Source organism: Martes martes (genome assembly GCF_963455335.1).
Source record: "Martes martes genome assembly, chromosome: 10".
NCBI classification, from domain to species: domain Eukaryota; kingdom Metazoa; phylum Chordata; class Mammalia; order Carnivora; family Mustelidae; genus Martes; species Martes martes.
Window position 1 is genome coordinate 59,741,985 of NC_137898.1, and position 13,068 is coordinate 59,755,052.

Here is a 13,068-nt window from a genome sequence, read left to right on the forward strand (position 1 = left end):
ATTTAAAAAATAGGGGTGCCTGCGTGGCTTGGTTGGTTAAGCATCTCCCTTCCGCTCAGGTCATGATTTCAGAGTCCTGGGATTGAGCCCTGCTCAGTGGGGAGCCAGCTTCTCCCTCTACTAGCTCTGCTACTTCGCCAACCCCCTGTTCTCTCTCTCTCAAATAAATAAATAAATAAATAAAATCTTTTAGAAAATCTTTAAAAAAATTAAAAAATAGTAGATTTTAAGATTCTAGTTTTGAACTGACAAAAGATTCACAGTATTAATTTTTTTTTAAATATAGAAGGGAAATAGTTAGGGCGCCTGGGTGGCTCAGTTGGTTGAGCGACTGCCTTCGGCTCAGGTCATGATCCTGGAGTCCCCGGATCGAGTCCCGCATCGGGCTCCCAGCTCCATGGGGGGTCTGCTTCTCCCTCTGACCTTCTCCCCGCTCATGCTTTCTCTCTCTCTCAAATAAATAAATAAAATCTTTAAAAAAAAAAAAGGGAAATAGTTAAAAAATCTCCTTCCTACTTGTATGTATGAGCTATCCAGTTCCCTCACAAGCTCCTAGTGGTATTAGTATTTTGTGCATCCTTCCAGACGTATTTTTGAATATGCAAGCAAATAAATATGTATATAATTATGCATACACACCCTTTTTAAAATACGTATGGCAATATTCTGACATGTTATTCTACAGTTTGCTTTTCCTTTCCATACAGTAGTATATAAAGAAATGCCTTATTCCTTCTTAGAGCTGCATAATGTACTACTGTATGGATGTCCCCTGATTTATTTAACAAGTCCCTCCTCTAGATGGAATTTAGGTTAGATTATTTCTAGTTGAGAAACTTTACTGATCCTGATCTATGTTGGGTTAAGTATCTGTTTTCCCAGGCTTCATTTTAACTTTTTACTGAGCACCGCACAGGTTGATACATGGTGAAGTAATACAAAAAGGTAAAGTAGAAATAATTTGTCTATCTCTCAATTATTTTTTAATTTTTTTTTATCTGAGAGAGAGAGAGACAGAGAGGGAGCTTACATGTGCAGAGGGGGTGGGGTGGGAGGGAGGGGCAGAGGAAGAGGAAGAGAGAAACCCAAGCAGGGTGCGCTGAGCACAGAGTCCAATGCAGGGTTCGGTCTCATGATCGTTAGATCAGGACCTGAACCAAAATCAAAGAGTTGGACACTCAACTGACAGTGCCACCCATGAGCTCTACCTACCTCTCAATTCTTTTTTTTTTTTTTTTTTTTTTGATGAATAGTTCACCAAGTGAACCAAACACTTTATTTTTTTTAAAGCAGATAATGCCAAAGTACTATGTAGTGTCCGTATTCATTGCAAAAATAATTACTGGAACTTTCAAAACATGGAATGGATAAGCTGGATCACTGGTTACAACTCTAATTTTTGGCCAATATAAAGATTCTTGTTCAAGGTCTAGAGGTGATTTCTATATAAAATTATTCGAGTGTATTCCCTCTTTCAATTTTTTTTTAAAGATATTATTTATTTGTCAGAGACAGAGGGAAAAGCACAGCAGGAGGAGCAGCAGGCAGAGGGAGAAGCAGGTTCTCTGCTGTGCAGGGAGCCTGACATGGGGCTCCATCCCAGGACCCCAGGATCATGACCTGAGCTGAAGGCAGACATTTAACTGACTGATCCACCCAGGCGCCCTACTTCTCAATTCTTAAAAGGAAGACTAAATGATTGCAGAATTTCAAAGCTAGGAGGGCTGGAAGATATCTAATGCTGAGTTTCCTTGCAATTGATTTCTTTAAGATACTGATTAAAGCTAAGAATTCTTTCAGAAAAATATGCATGCATGTAAAATTTTGCATATAAATTTTGGGGTTGATAGACCACTTGAAATCCCTTAATGGGTTCTAGATTAAGAATCTGTTATCTGGCATAACTCCACCAATTTGAAAATTGGGAAGCTGAGGACCAGGGAAGGGGGTGAGTCTCATAACAAGTTAATTTCAGAAGATAGTCACTTGTATTTGTGTTAAAGTAATGCCAGCAATATTCCCTCTCCTTTCGTTGGCTGATGTCACAGCCCAGACTGGCAAGGGAAGCTACCCATTCCTTCCCAAGGGAACTTCAGTTTGAAGCTAAGGTAACCTAAGAGAAAAATGGTGGACAAATTTATTTGAAAGGTTAATTTCTTTGATATCAAGATGGGATGATTAGAATTTCTTGTGTAATTCTTTTTTTTTCTATCTCCTTTTCTCCTTTTGTTTTCTGTTCAGCCCAAGAAGAAGAGGGCAAAAGTGGAAGTGAGACCCATTAATTTGGGGACAGATTATGAATATGGGGTTTTAAACATTCACCTGACTGCATATGACATGGCTGTGGTGGAGAGTTATGCCCAATATGTTCACAACCTCTGCAACCATCTATCCATTAAAGTTGAGGAAAGGTATGAAGGAGGCCTTTGCATGGGATATTCTTGGTGTGAGTAGCATACTCTGCTTTGTAGTTTTGTATATAAATTTTGTATGTAAATGAGTATATTTGTATAAATATATATTCATAAATATATATTTATATATTGATTACTTGATATATACTTGATTACTGAAATTTATAAATATATATTTATGAATATATATTCTATATGTATTTATGCATAAATATATATAAGTTGTATATTTGTATATAAATGAGGTTTTGAAACATAATTTACATTTAGTAAAATTCATCCTTTTTAGGCATATAGTTTAGCACAATCAGAGTACAGAACAGTTCCATTAACCCCCAAATTTCCCTGGTGCCCAGGTGTAGTCATAGCCCTGGCAACCAACAATTGATTTTCTGTCTTGTTGTTTTAAGTCTCCAGATCATGATGTAAATGAAATCATGCAATGTGTAGCTTTTTGTGTCTGGCCTCTTTCACTTTGCATATGTATTTAAGATTCTTCCATGTTTTTGGAAATCTTTTATTGCTGAGTAGTATTCCATTAAGTGGTAGACCTTAATTGCCTTATCCACTCATCAGTTGATGTACATTTGCATTGCTTCCAGTGTATTGGTGATTATGAATAAAGCTGTCATAAGCATCTTCTTGTATGTTTTGTGGGGCATATATCTTTTCTCCTGGATAGCTACCTAAGCCTGAGATTTGAGGGTCGTATGGTGACTGTATGTTTAACTTTATGAAAAACCAACATCTGTTTTCCAAAGTGGCTGCATCATTTCGTTTTCCCACCAACAATGTGTGAGTTACAGTAATTTCTTTTCCTGGTCAGCATTTGATATCGGGTTTTTTTCTAAAGCTGTTCTTATAGAGTAGTATCTCATAGTTTTTGATTTTCATTTCCCTAATACATAATGATTTTGAACATCTTTTCATATGCTTATTTGCCTCCTGTATATCTGCTTTGAGGACATGTCCAACTCTTTTGTCCATTTTTAAAATTGGGTTGTTTGTTTTCTTATTATTGAATTATGGAAATTCTTTTTCTATTTTTGGATACCAGGTGGTTTTTTTTTTACAGTATGTGTTTTGCAAATATTTTCTCCCTGTCTTTGACTTATCTTGTCATCTTCTTAGCTGAGTCCTTTGGAGGGCAGACTTTTTTTAAGTTTGATGAAGTTCAGTTTATAAATTTTTTCTTTTATCGTTCATGCTTTTGGTATTATATCTAAGACAACTTTGTCTAACTCAAGATCACAAAGATATTCTCCTGTGTTTTCTTCTAGATGTTCTATAGTTTTAAGGTGGTTTTTTTTTTAAGATTTTATTTATTTATTTGACAGAGATTACAAGTAGGCAGAGAGGGAGGCAGAGAGAGAGAGGAGGAAGCAGGCTCCCTGCTCAGCAGAGAGCCCGATGCGGGGCTCAATCCCAGTACCCTGGGCTCATGACCCGAGCCAAAGGCAGAGGCTTTAACCCACTGAGCCACCCAGGCGCCCCTATAGTTTTAAGTTTTACATTTAGGTTCATGATCCATTTTTAGTTTTTTTGTTTGTTTGTTTTTGTTTTTGTTTTTGTTTTTTGTATATGGTGTAGGATATGGGTCAAAGTTCTTTTTTTTCCCCTTCATTTAAATATCCAGTTGTTCCAACACCATTTGTTAAAAAGATTTTCTATCTTTATCGCGTTGTCTTAGCACTTTTTGAAAGTCAGTTAACCATGCATATGTGGGTCTATTTCTGGACTCCATTCTATTATGGTGATTTATGTATCTAACTTATACCAATACCATATTGTCTTGATTACTGTAGCTTGATTACTGAAACTAATCTTTGTTCTTTTTTTTTCAAAATTATTTTGGCTATTCTAGATCTTTTGGCTTTCTATAAAAATTTTAGAATAAGTTTGTTGATTTCTACATAAAGGAAACTGATGGAATCTTATTGGGATTATGGTGGATCTGTAGGTCAATTTGAAGAGAATTGACACTGATTTTGATTCCTCTGGTCCATTAACAAGGCATATCTCCCCATTAATTTAGGGTTTCTTTGCCTACTTTTCTTCTCATTTGTTCTTTGGATTTGTTGGAGAACTGTAGGGGAGGAGAACTAACACTTGCTGGCTATCTACTCCAGGCCAGGCACTTTACATATCTTATCTCCATGTTTCAGAAAGTGTGGGATACCCTGTAGTTTACTTTAAATAACATTATATCACATGGTGAGAAATTTCTTCCCTTTTAACTCTCATTCAACCTAATTATGTCAAGGAGAAATTCTTGTGTGTGGATCTGGTATGTCCTTAACACCACTCTAGCACTTCCTGATCTTCATAATGGAGAAGGGGCCTCAGACTCAGAGTCTTTGGCTAGCATAGTATCTAGCTAGAATTTTACAAGCTTATTTTGTTTTCTTTTCATTATACCTTTTTAAAAAGATTTTATTTATTTATTTGACAGACAGAGGTCACAAGTAGGCAGAGGCAGGCAGAGAGAGAGGGGGAAGCAGGCTCCCTGCTGAGCAGAGAGCCTGATGCGGGGCTCGATCCCAGCACCCTGGAATCATGACCTGAGCCGAAGGCAGAGGCTTTAACCCACTGAGCCACCCAGTCGCCCCCCCCCCTTTTTTTTTAAAGTAAGCTCTAGGCCCAAAGTGGAGCTTGAACTCATGACCCTGAGATCAAGAGTCATGTGTTCTACCAACTGAGCCATCCAGGCACCCCATTGTACTTTAAAAAAAAAGTTTCTCTTGCTGGCAGCTGATACTGGTCTTCCATTTATTTTCTTTTATTTATTTATTTTTAAGGATTTTATTTATTTATTTATTTGACGGGGAGAGAGAGCACCAGAGAGGGAACACAAGCACAGGGAGCAGGAGTGGGAGAAGCAGGCTTCCTGAAGAGCAGGGACCCCAAGGCGAGGCTTGATCCCAGGACTCTGGGATTATGACCTGAGCCGAAGGCAGATGCTTATGACTGAGCCACCCAGGAGCCCCTGGTCTTCCATTTATTTATTTATTTTAAAAGATTTTATTTATTTATTTGACACACAGAGAGAGAAATCACAAGTAGGCAGAGAGGAAGGCGGGGTGGGAGGAAGCAGGCTCTCTGCCAAGCAGAGAGCCCAATGCAGGACTTGACCCCAGGACTCCGTGATCATGACCTGAGCCGAAGGCAGAGGCTTAACCCACTGAACCACCCAGGCGCCCCTAAATTTGAACTTTTATAACCTTTATAACTTAGTGTAACTGTGCTAAACATGCTGTCTAGAAGATTGGATAATAAGCTGTGACTTTAGCTCTCACAGCTGATAGTACTTCAATTGTTTTAGGACTGAAGATGTGCTTTATCTTTTCGTGATGCCCCAGAGAGTTGGTTGCTCTTTCCGTACTTGACACACACTTCTATATGTCACTTCAGTGCTATGGGCTGTAATAACCTATTCATATGTCAGCTCCCCTCCCCGCTGGTTAGCGAGAACTGTGTTCTTTTTTTATTTCTTTAGCATCTAACACAAGACCTGCCACATGGGGAACATTAAAACCATTGTTGAAAGAATGACAGATTCTTGAATATGACCGCACAATCCAGTTGTGTGGTACACATGGGATATGTTTCCTAAAGTTTACGGGAAGTGCTTTAATTAAAATCAATTAAAAAACTACTGATTGGGGCGCCTGGGTGGCTCAGTGGATTAAGCCGCTGCCTTCGGCTCAGGTCATGATCTCAGGGTCCTGGGATCGAGCCCCGCATCGGGCTCTCTGCTCAGCGGGGAGCCTGCTTCCCCTTCTCTCTCTGCCTGCCTCTCTGCCTACTTGTGATCTCTCTATCTGTCAAATAAATAAATAAAATCTTTAAAAAAAAAAAAAAAAAAAACTACTGATTGAGCCTTTTCCCACTATGTGGTAGATACTGTACTAGACAGACATCCCAACTAGAGGAGACTGAGGAGAATGTCCCTGATTTCAGGGAGTGTGTGTGTGTGTGTGTGTGTACACACAGCATAATGTGCAAGGTGGTAAGTGAAGGATAAAGTGCAGTGCCAGTTCAAGGAGGCTGAATAGCATAATAATTTAGAGCGATGCTTCCTCAAAGTGCCACTCTGCAAAGGTATCAGAAGCTTATGCCAAAATCTACTTTAGTGCTTTGCGTCCTTCATCCAGAAAGTCTTGCTATTGTAAAAAAAAAAAAATGTCTGCTGAATTAAATAGCATGTTTAGTGCCTGTTCCCTGCTTCTTAGCTTGTCACGGAATGATGACAAGCGGTTTGTTCACCAGCAACTTGTCTATGGACCATACTTTGAGTAACAAATGGTTATAAGTACAGGCTTTGGAATCAAACTGCCTGTGTTCAGATTCTAGTTCTACTAGCTAGTGGCAACTGACCTTGGTAAATTCTGAACCTCAGTTTCCTCATCTATATAATGGGGATGATAATTTTCTTACAACTTTAAGTTCTGAAAATTAAATAAGATAGTATATGATAGCACTTAGCAGAGAGACTGGAACATTGCAAATGCCCTGTAAATAATACTGTTATTAATAATTAATGGATTTTTGCTTTTTGTTTTTTTAGCTGGCAGGGATTAGGGGTAGATTTTGTGGTGGCAAAGAGGCATTAAATGTGATTTACAGAATGTTATCATATCTACAGTAGGTCAGCTCTCTGGAATAGCGCTTTACATTTTCAGAAGGACTTCTTAAAATGTGCTGATTTTAAAACCTGGCTTTGGAAAGCTCTGGCTTCATTTGAGTAAAGGCAGGGAGGCAGTAGCATTTGTTGAACACCTACTATTAGCCAACCACTCTGGCCTTTTTTGTATAATGTTGCTTAATTCAAACAAGCACCTTGCACATATTCACAAATGAAAGCATTGAGTCTGTAGACAGACTGCCTGGGTTTAGTCTTGTTCTGCAGCATTCTTATGGTGTGGCATTGGGCAGTTTACTTAAACTCTGTATCTTGGTTTCCTCATCTGTAAAATGAAGTTGCTAATATATATATAATATTATATATTATAATATTAAATATATTATAACTGTTCCCAGCAACACTTGGCTGCTATTATTATTGTTGTTGTTAATATAATAGAAGCTTGGGGCACCTGGGTGGCTCAGTGGGTTAAGCCTCTGCCTTCCGCTCAGGTCATGATCTCGGGGTCCTGGGATCGAGCCCCGCGTTGGGCACTCTGCTCAGCGGGAAGCCTGCTTTCCTCTCTCTCTCTCTCCCTGCCTGCCTCTCTGCCTACTTGTGATCTCTGTCAAATGAACAAATAAAATCTTTAAATATATATATATATATATGTATATACATATATATGTATATATGTGTGTGTGTGTGTATATATATATATATAATAGAAGCTTGCCTATGGTCAGACATCTAATACAAGGCAAGGTCTGGATTTGAACCCACTTTTTTTCAAATTCTTAATTCTTCATAATTGGTTCTCCACACAGCTTTCAGTGTGATCTTTCTAGAATGGAAATATGATCAGGTTACTACCATGCTTAAAATCCTTCTCTGGGTTCCCATTCCTTTAGGATCAAAATTAAAGTTTCTCACATGGTTTGCTAGGTGCCCTATGGCCTGGGCTTGCTTCTCTTGCCTTAACTCATGTCCATTTCCCTCTCCCTCTCCCTCTCCCTCCAGTTAACATGGACTTTGTTTTTGATCCCCTTCCACCTCTGGACCTGTGCATATGCTTGCTCTCTATAAAGCTTTGAATACTTTTTCCCCTTTATGTAACTAACCCCTACTTCTTTCTTAGGCTTCATATTGAATGTCACCTCTTCAGAGCACCTCATTAAATTAGGTCTTTATGTTATATATTTAGGAGAAGTAAAGGTTATATAAGTTCCTTTTCAAGTGCCCATTCCTTGCCCTTGTAATTACTTGATGATTATTGGCCTTCCTTCTTAGACTCCAAGATCTCTAAGGCAAGGACTGTCCCTGTCTTCATTAACAATTTAACCCTAAGACCTTGCCCAGTCCCTGACACATAGTAAGCACTGAATAAATATTCACTGACTTGGACTGAGTTTCAATAGTCATGGACATGATTCCTAGAACAGCAGACTGAATGATGTGCTGCTTTTTGCCTCTTTTCTGCTCTTTGCTCCAAATAGCACAGAGCACAAAGAGATGTTCGTTTCCAGCAACTCACTGCCCTGCATTGATTGAGGTTTTCAGACCATCATATTGTTAGGCATTCTCACTGCCCAGCTTTTCAGAGATGAAATGATTTTCTTTTCTTCTTATTTTCATTTCATCATGATCCATTTTTTCCTCTGGGAGTGGCAGGGTAGGGCTCTGACCTTGAGATGGAATTGGGCAGGGGAGCGGTGTGCTGGCTTTTGTTCTATAAATGGTTTGCACTGCTGCAGCTGCAACTCACCCAGGAGGGGAGAGGAAGAAGCCTGGCCTGCAGGTCTCTTAATTTGCCCGCCTCCCTTGCTGAGAAGCTGCTTGGAGATGGAAATCTTAACTCATGTGGGAGCAGCTTCCCACCTGAAGCTGATCTAGCCCCTGTGCTTTGTGGAGAATAAAAGCATCGCTCAGCATCACTTTCTTTAAGGCTACTCCCCCCCCCACTTTTTCTTGAAGTCCACTTACACTGTTTAAAATGGAGGTACAGGGGTGCCTGGGTGGCTCAGCCGGTTAAGCGTCCAACTCTTGATTTCAGCTCAGATTGTGATCTGGGGTCAAGAGATGGAAGCCTGCATGGGGAGTTGTGTTCAGCATTCAGCCTGCGAGTCTGCTTGAGGCTCTCTCTCATTCTTCCTCTCCCTCTGCCCTTCTTGGCCCCTACTCACGAACACACATGCTCTGTCTCTCTCAAATATAAAAAAAAAATCTTTAAAAAAAAGTAAAATTGAGCTATCATTTATATTTAGTAGTGTCCACAGATATCTAAATTTCCTAGCACCCCAGTAGGCTCCCCTGTGTCCCGTCCCAGGTAGTACTCCCCGAAGGTAGCATTATTTTGTCATTTTAGATTGATTTTTGACATTATGTTATTTCATTTCTTCCCTTCTTTTTTTCCTGTCTGATCATCCAAGTAATGTTTCTTTTCTTTTTTTTTTTTTTTTAAGTTTTATTTATTTATTTGACAGAGAGAGACAGAGCCAGAGAGGGAATATAAGCAGGGGCAGAAGGAGAAGGAAAAGCAGGCTTCCTGCTGAGCAGGGAGCCTGATGTGGGGCTTGATCCCAGAACCCCAGGATCGTGACCTGAGCCAAAGGCAGACCCTTAATGACTGAGCCAGCCAGCCCCCCCCCAAGTAATGTTTATTGCAGAAAATTTGTAAAGTAAGAAAAGTGTAGACACTAAAGAGAAATTACCTATATTCTTAACTACTCAAAGGCCTATTCTACCTTGAAATGAACAGAGTTCCAGTATTTCTTTATCAAACTATATCTGGCTTTTCTGTTAGTTCTATTTGAGGGCCTCTCATGCCTTTGTAGATAACTGCTTCACTTTTTGGAATGTTCTCCAGGCAAACACCTATATGTTTATTCTTAACATCTTGGTAAAATCCTATCTCACTTGTGAAGTCTTCTCTGAGCCCCCTTCCCTCTCTTATCCCTGTAATATTCACTGCATGCCTATTATTGCCTTTGTCTTACTGTAGTGAAGACATTTGCCTCTCCAGAACACTCTTAGCAAGCTCCTTTAAAGCACAGGCTGGGGGCGCCTGGGTGGCTCAGTCTTTAAGCATCTGCCCTCAGCTCAGGTCATTGGCTCAGGTCATGATCCCAGGGTCCTGGGATCAAGCCCTGCATCGGGCTCCCTGCTCAGGGGGGAGCCTGCTTCTCCCTCTCCCACTCCTCCTGAGTGAGTTGCTTCTCTTGCTCTCTCTATATATATCAAATAAATAAATAAAATCTTAAAAAAAAAAAAGCACAGGCTGCATATTGCCCACCAGCATGCCTAGGACAGAACAGGCTTTCAGTAAATGTTTGTTGACTGGATGAATGAATGAATGAACAAACAAATAAACGACATCTTGCTAAAGCAAGTGTTGGAAAAATAAAATGCATGCTCAGTGGCAGGAGTTGACAACTCCCACTTTAGTCAGTCGGTCTTATCTGCAGAATGTCAAGAAGGAAAAACAACGTTTTGGAGTGCTTTTTACTTTCCTGAAAGCTTTGCATAGTTATTTTATTTGCTCTTCCATAACAAGTCTATGAATGTGTCCTTATTTATGTAGGGAAGTTATTACCAAATTTGAATTGGAAGAGGAGGTCAGATATTGTGCAGGAAAGTGGGAAGGAATGTTATTTAGGGAGGTTACCTGGAAGAATTTGTAATACCTAGCATTTACTGTTTGTAAGAGCAAGGGAACTGGCATTTGTAGACATATTATGACAGGCAAATTGCTCATGTAATGTCATTTAATTATTGCAACGACCTTATGAACTAGGTATTATTATCTTTATTATCTCCATTTTGTAGCTGAAGAATCTGAGACTCAAAAGTTGAATTAATTTGTCCAGGGTTAAATAGGTATCGACAGAGCCAATATTTAAATCCAGGACTGACTGTTGTGTCTCTAATCCATTTTCCATTATTTCCATTATTCATTTTGTAGAGGGCCATGCCCCTTGCTATCAATTGATGAAGCTTTGTGTGACATGAAAATTCAGGAATTCTACTGTTGTTATTTTACTTATCTTCATTTTGGTGAACTTTTTGATAAGACGAACACAGCAGTAGTACCACATTTCTGTGTAGCCATTGATCCTATCTCATCACTGTGCCTGATCTTCACACATTGATATGGACCTAGATTGTAATCCTCTTTATTTTGGAAGAAACCGAGGCCCAGAGAGACAAGTAACTTGCCTTAGTAAATATTGTTAATAAGCTACAGGGCTAAGATTGTACCTCAAATCCAGTATTCTTTTCATTGCTATGAAGCTGGTCATAGCAAGCAATCTCTACAATGGTATTTTTCAAGCTAGGGACATTTAACAATGTCTGGAGACGATTTTTTTTTTTTTAAAGATTTTATTTATTTATTTGAGAGAGAGAGAGAGAGAGCATGAGCAGAGGGAGGGGCAGAAGGTGGAAGAGAAGCAGCCTCCCCACTGAGTGCAGAACCTGAGGCAGGGCCAATCCCAGGACCCTGGAATCATGACCTGAGCTGAAGTCAGACACTTAACCGACTGAGCCACCCAGGCGCCCCTGGGGATAATTTTTATTATTACCACTTCAGAGGGTACTACCAGTATCTTGTGCGTAGCAATTAGGAATACATAGGCCAGCCCCCCACAACAAAGAATTATTTGGTCTAAAATGTTAATAGTGCTGAGGTTGAGAAATCTTGCTCTTTGAAAACAGTTGGGTTTCGTGCCTCATTTCTCCAGAAGAGGTGAAATACCCAAGGTTAGCCTCCAAAGTGATGACATTGATTCTTTTAGAAATGGCTTTTCTTTAGTAGCAGCAAATAAGTTATTAATCACCAGATTTTATTCAGTGTTGTGTCAGGCAAGAACTGGGGATGCAGAAAGGCATTCGACGTTGTCTGTCCCCTCAGGGAGTTTAGAGGCTTCTGGAGAAGGTTTAGGAGGAGCAGGTTCCTTCCCTCTGGCTGCAGAGGAAGAGCCCTAGATTCCAGGAGCTACTGCATTGCAGCACTGTCTGTACTCAGGGACTCCCCTGGTGGAAGTGGCGCTAACTTAAGGGAGCCTTCTTCATAACCCCCTCTTCCTCCCCACAGTTACGCTATGCCCACCAAAACCATGGAGGTGCTGCGGCTGCAGGACCAAGGCAGCAAAATGCTCCCGGACTCAGTTCTCACCACCCATGAGCGAGTGGTTCAGGTAGGTACTCTGGGAGAACCTTGAAACATATTTGCCTCTCTCCCCCCTTTTTTCTTTTTCTACCGTGCCCTTCTCTTCCTTTTGGCTGCATCTTGAATGATAATATTCTTTAGTTTAGTTCTTTTTTTTTTTTTAAGATTTTATTTGTTTATTTGACAGAGATCACAAATAGGGAGAGAGGCAGACGGGGGGGCGGGGAGCAGGTTCCCCACTGAGCAGAGAGCCCAATGCAGGGCTCGATCCCAGGACCCTGAGACCATGACCTGAGCGGAAGGCAGAGGCTTAACCCACTGAGCCACCCAGGTGTCCCTAGGGTTTAGTTCTTGATCCCTTCATCTCTCCATATGTAATACCTTCCCTCTATGCAATCTCATTCATTCCGCTGGCCTCAGTGACCATCATTATATTCTGAAAACCCCCCGACACATATCTTCCAGTCCTGATGGGTTATATACTGATAACCCCTAGATATACATCTCCAGTCCTGACCATTTGGTTGAGCTTCAAACCTGATATCCACTTGTTTACTGGACTTCTCCACTGGGATATTCCACAAGTGTCTTACACTCAGCATATATAAAACTAATTGTAGAAGAACTGACATTTTTCTTTTTCTATAATCCTCCCCACCTTTGAGCCTAATGTTTAACTCTTCTTTGTCCTCTGATATCCATTAATTTACCAAATTCTATAGTTTCACTCCTAAAAATCTTTCAGATCCATCCACTTTGCTTTACCCTGTCCCAGTGTGATCATATCATTTTCCTGCTGAGAGCAAAACCCCTCTGTGGCTTCCCTTTAAATCTAGCCATGGTTTCTGTTGTTTTACTGCAGA

The 13,068-nt window shown here is 40.2% G+C and overlaps 1 protein-coding gene across 3 annotated transcripts in view; it reads left to right on the plus strand.

The window, feature by feature from the left end:
• Positions 1–13,068, plus strand: part of MRPL48 (mitochondrial ribosomal protein L48) — a 56,614-nt gene that overhangs the window by 39,945 nt on the left and 3,601 nt on the right. For 2 of the 3 annotated variants that reach the window (XM_080817685.1, XM_080817684.1), the window contains 2 exons: positions 2,242–2,411; positions 12,131–12,233. In XM_080817685.1, coding sequence (XP_080673811.1) covers positions 2,242–2,411; positions 12,131–12,233 — 273 coding nt within the window. Of the gene's footprint in view, positions 1–2,241; positions 2,447–12,130; positions 12,234–13,068 lie in introns of all 3 variants that reach the window. The other variant, XR_013967603.1, reaches the window with a different exon arrangement.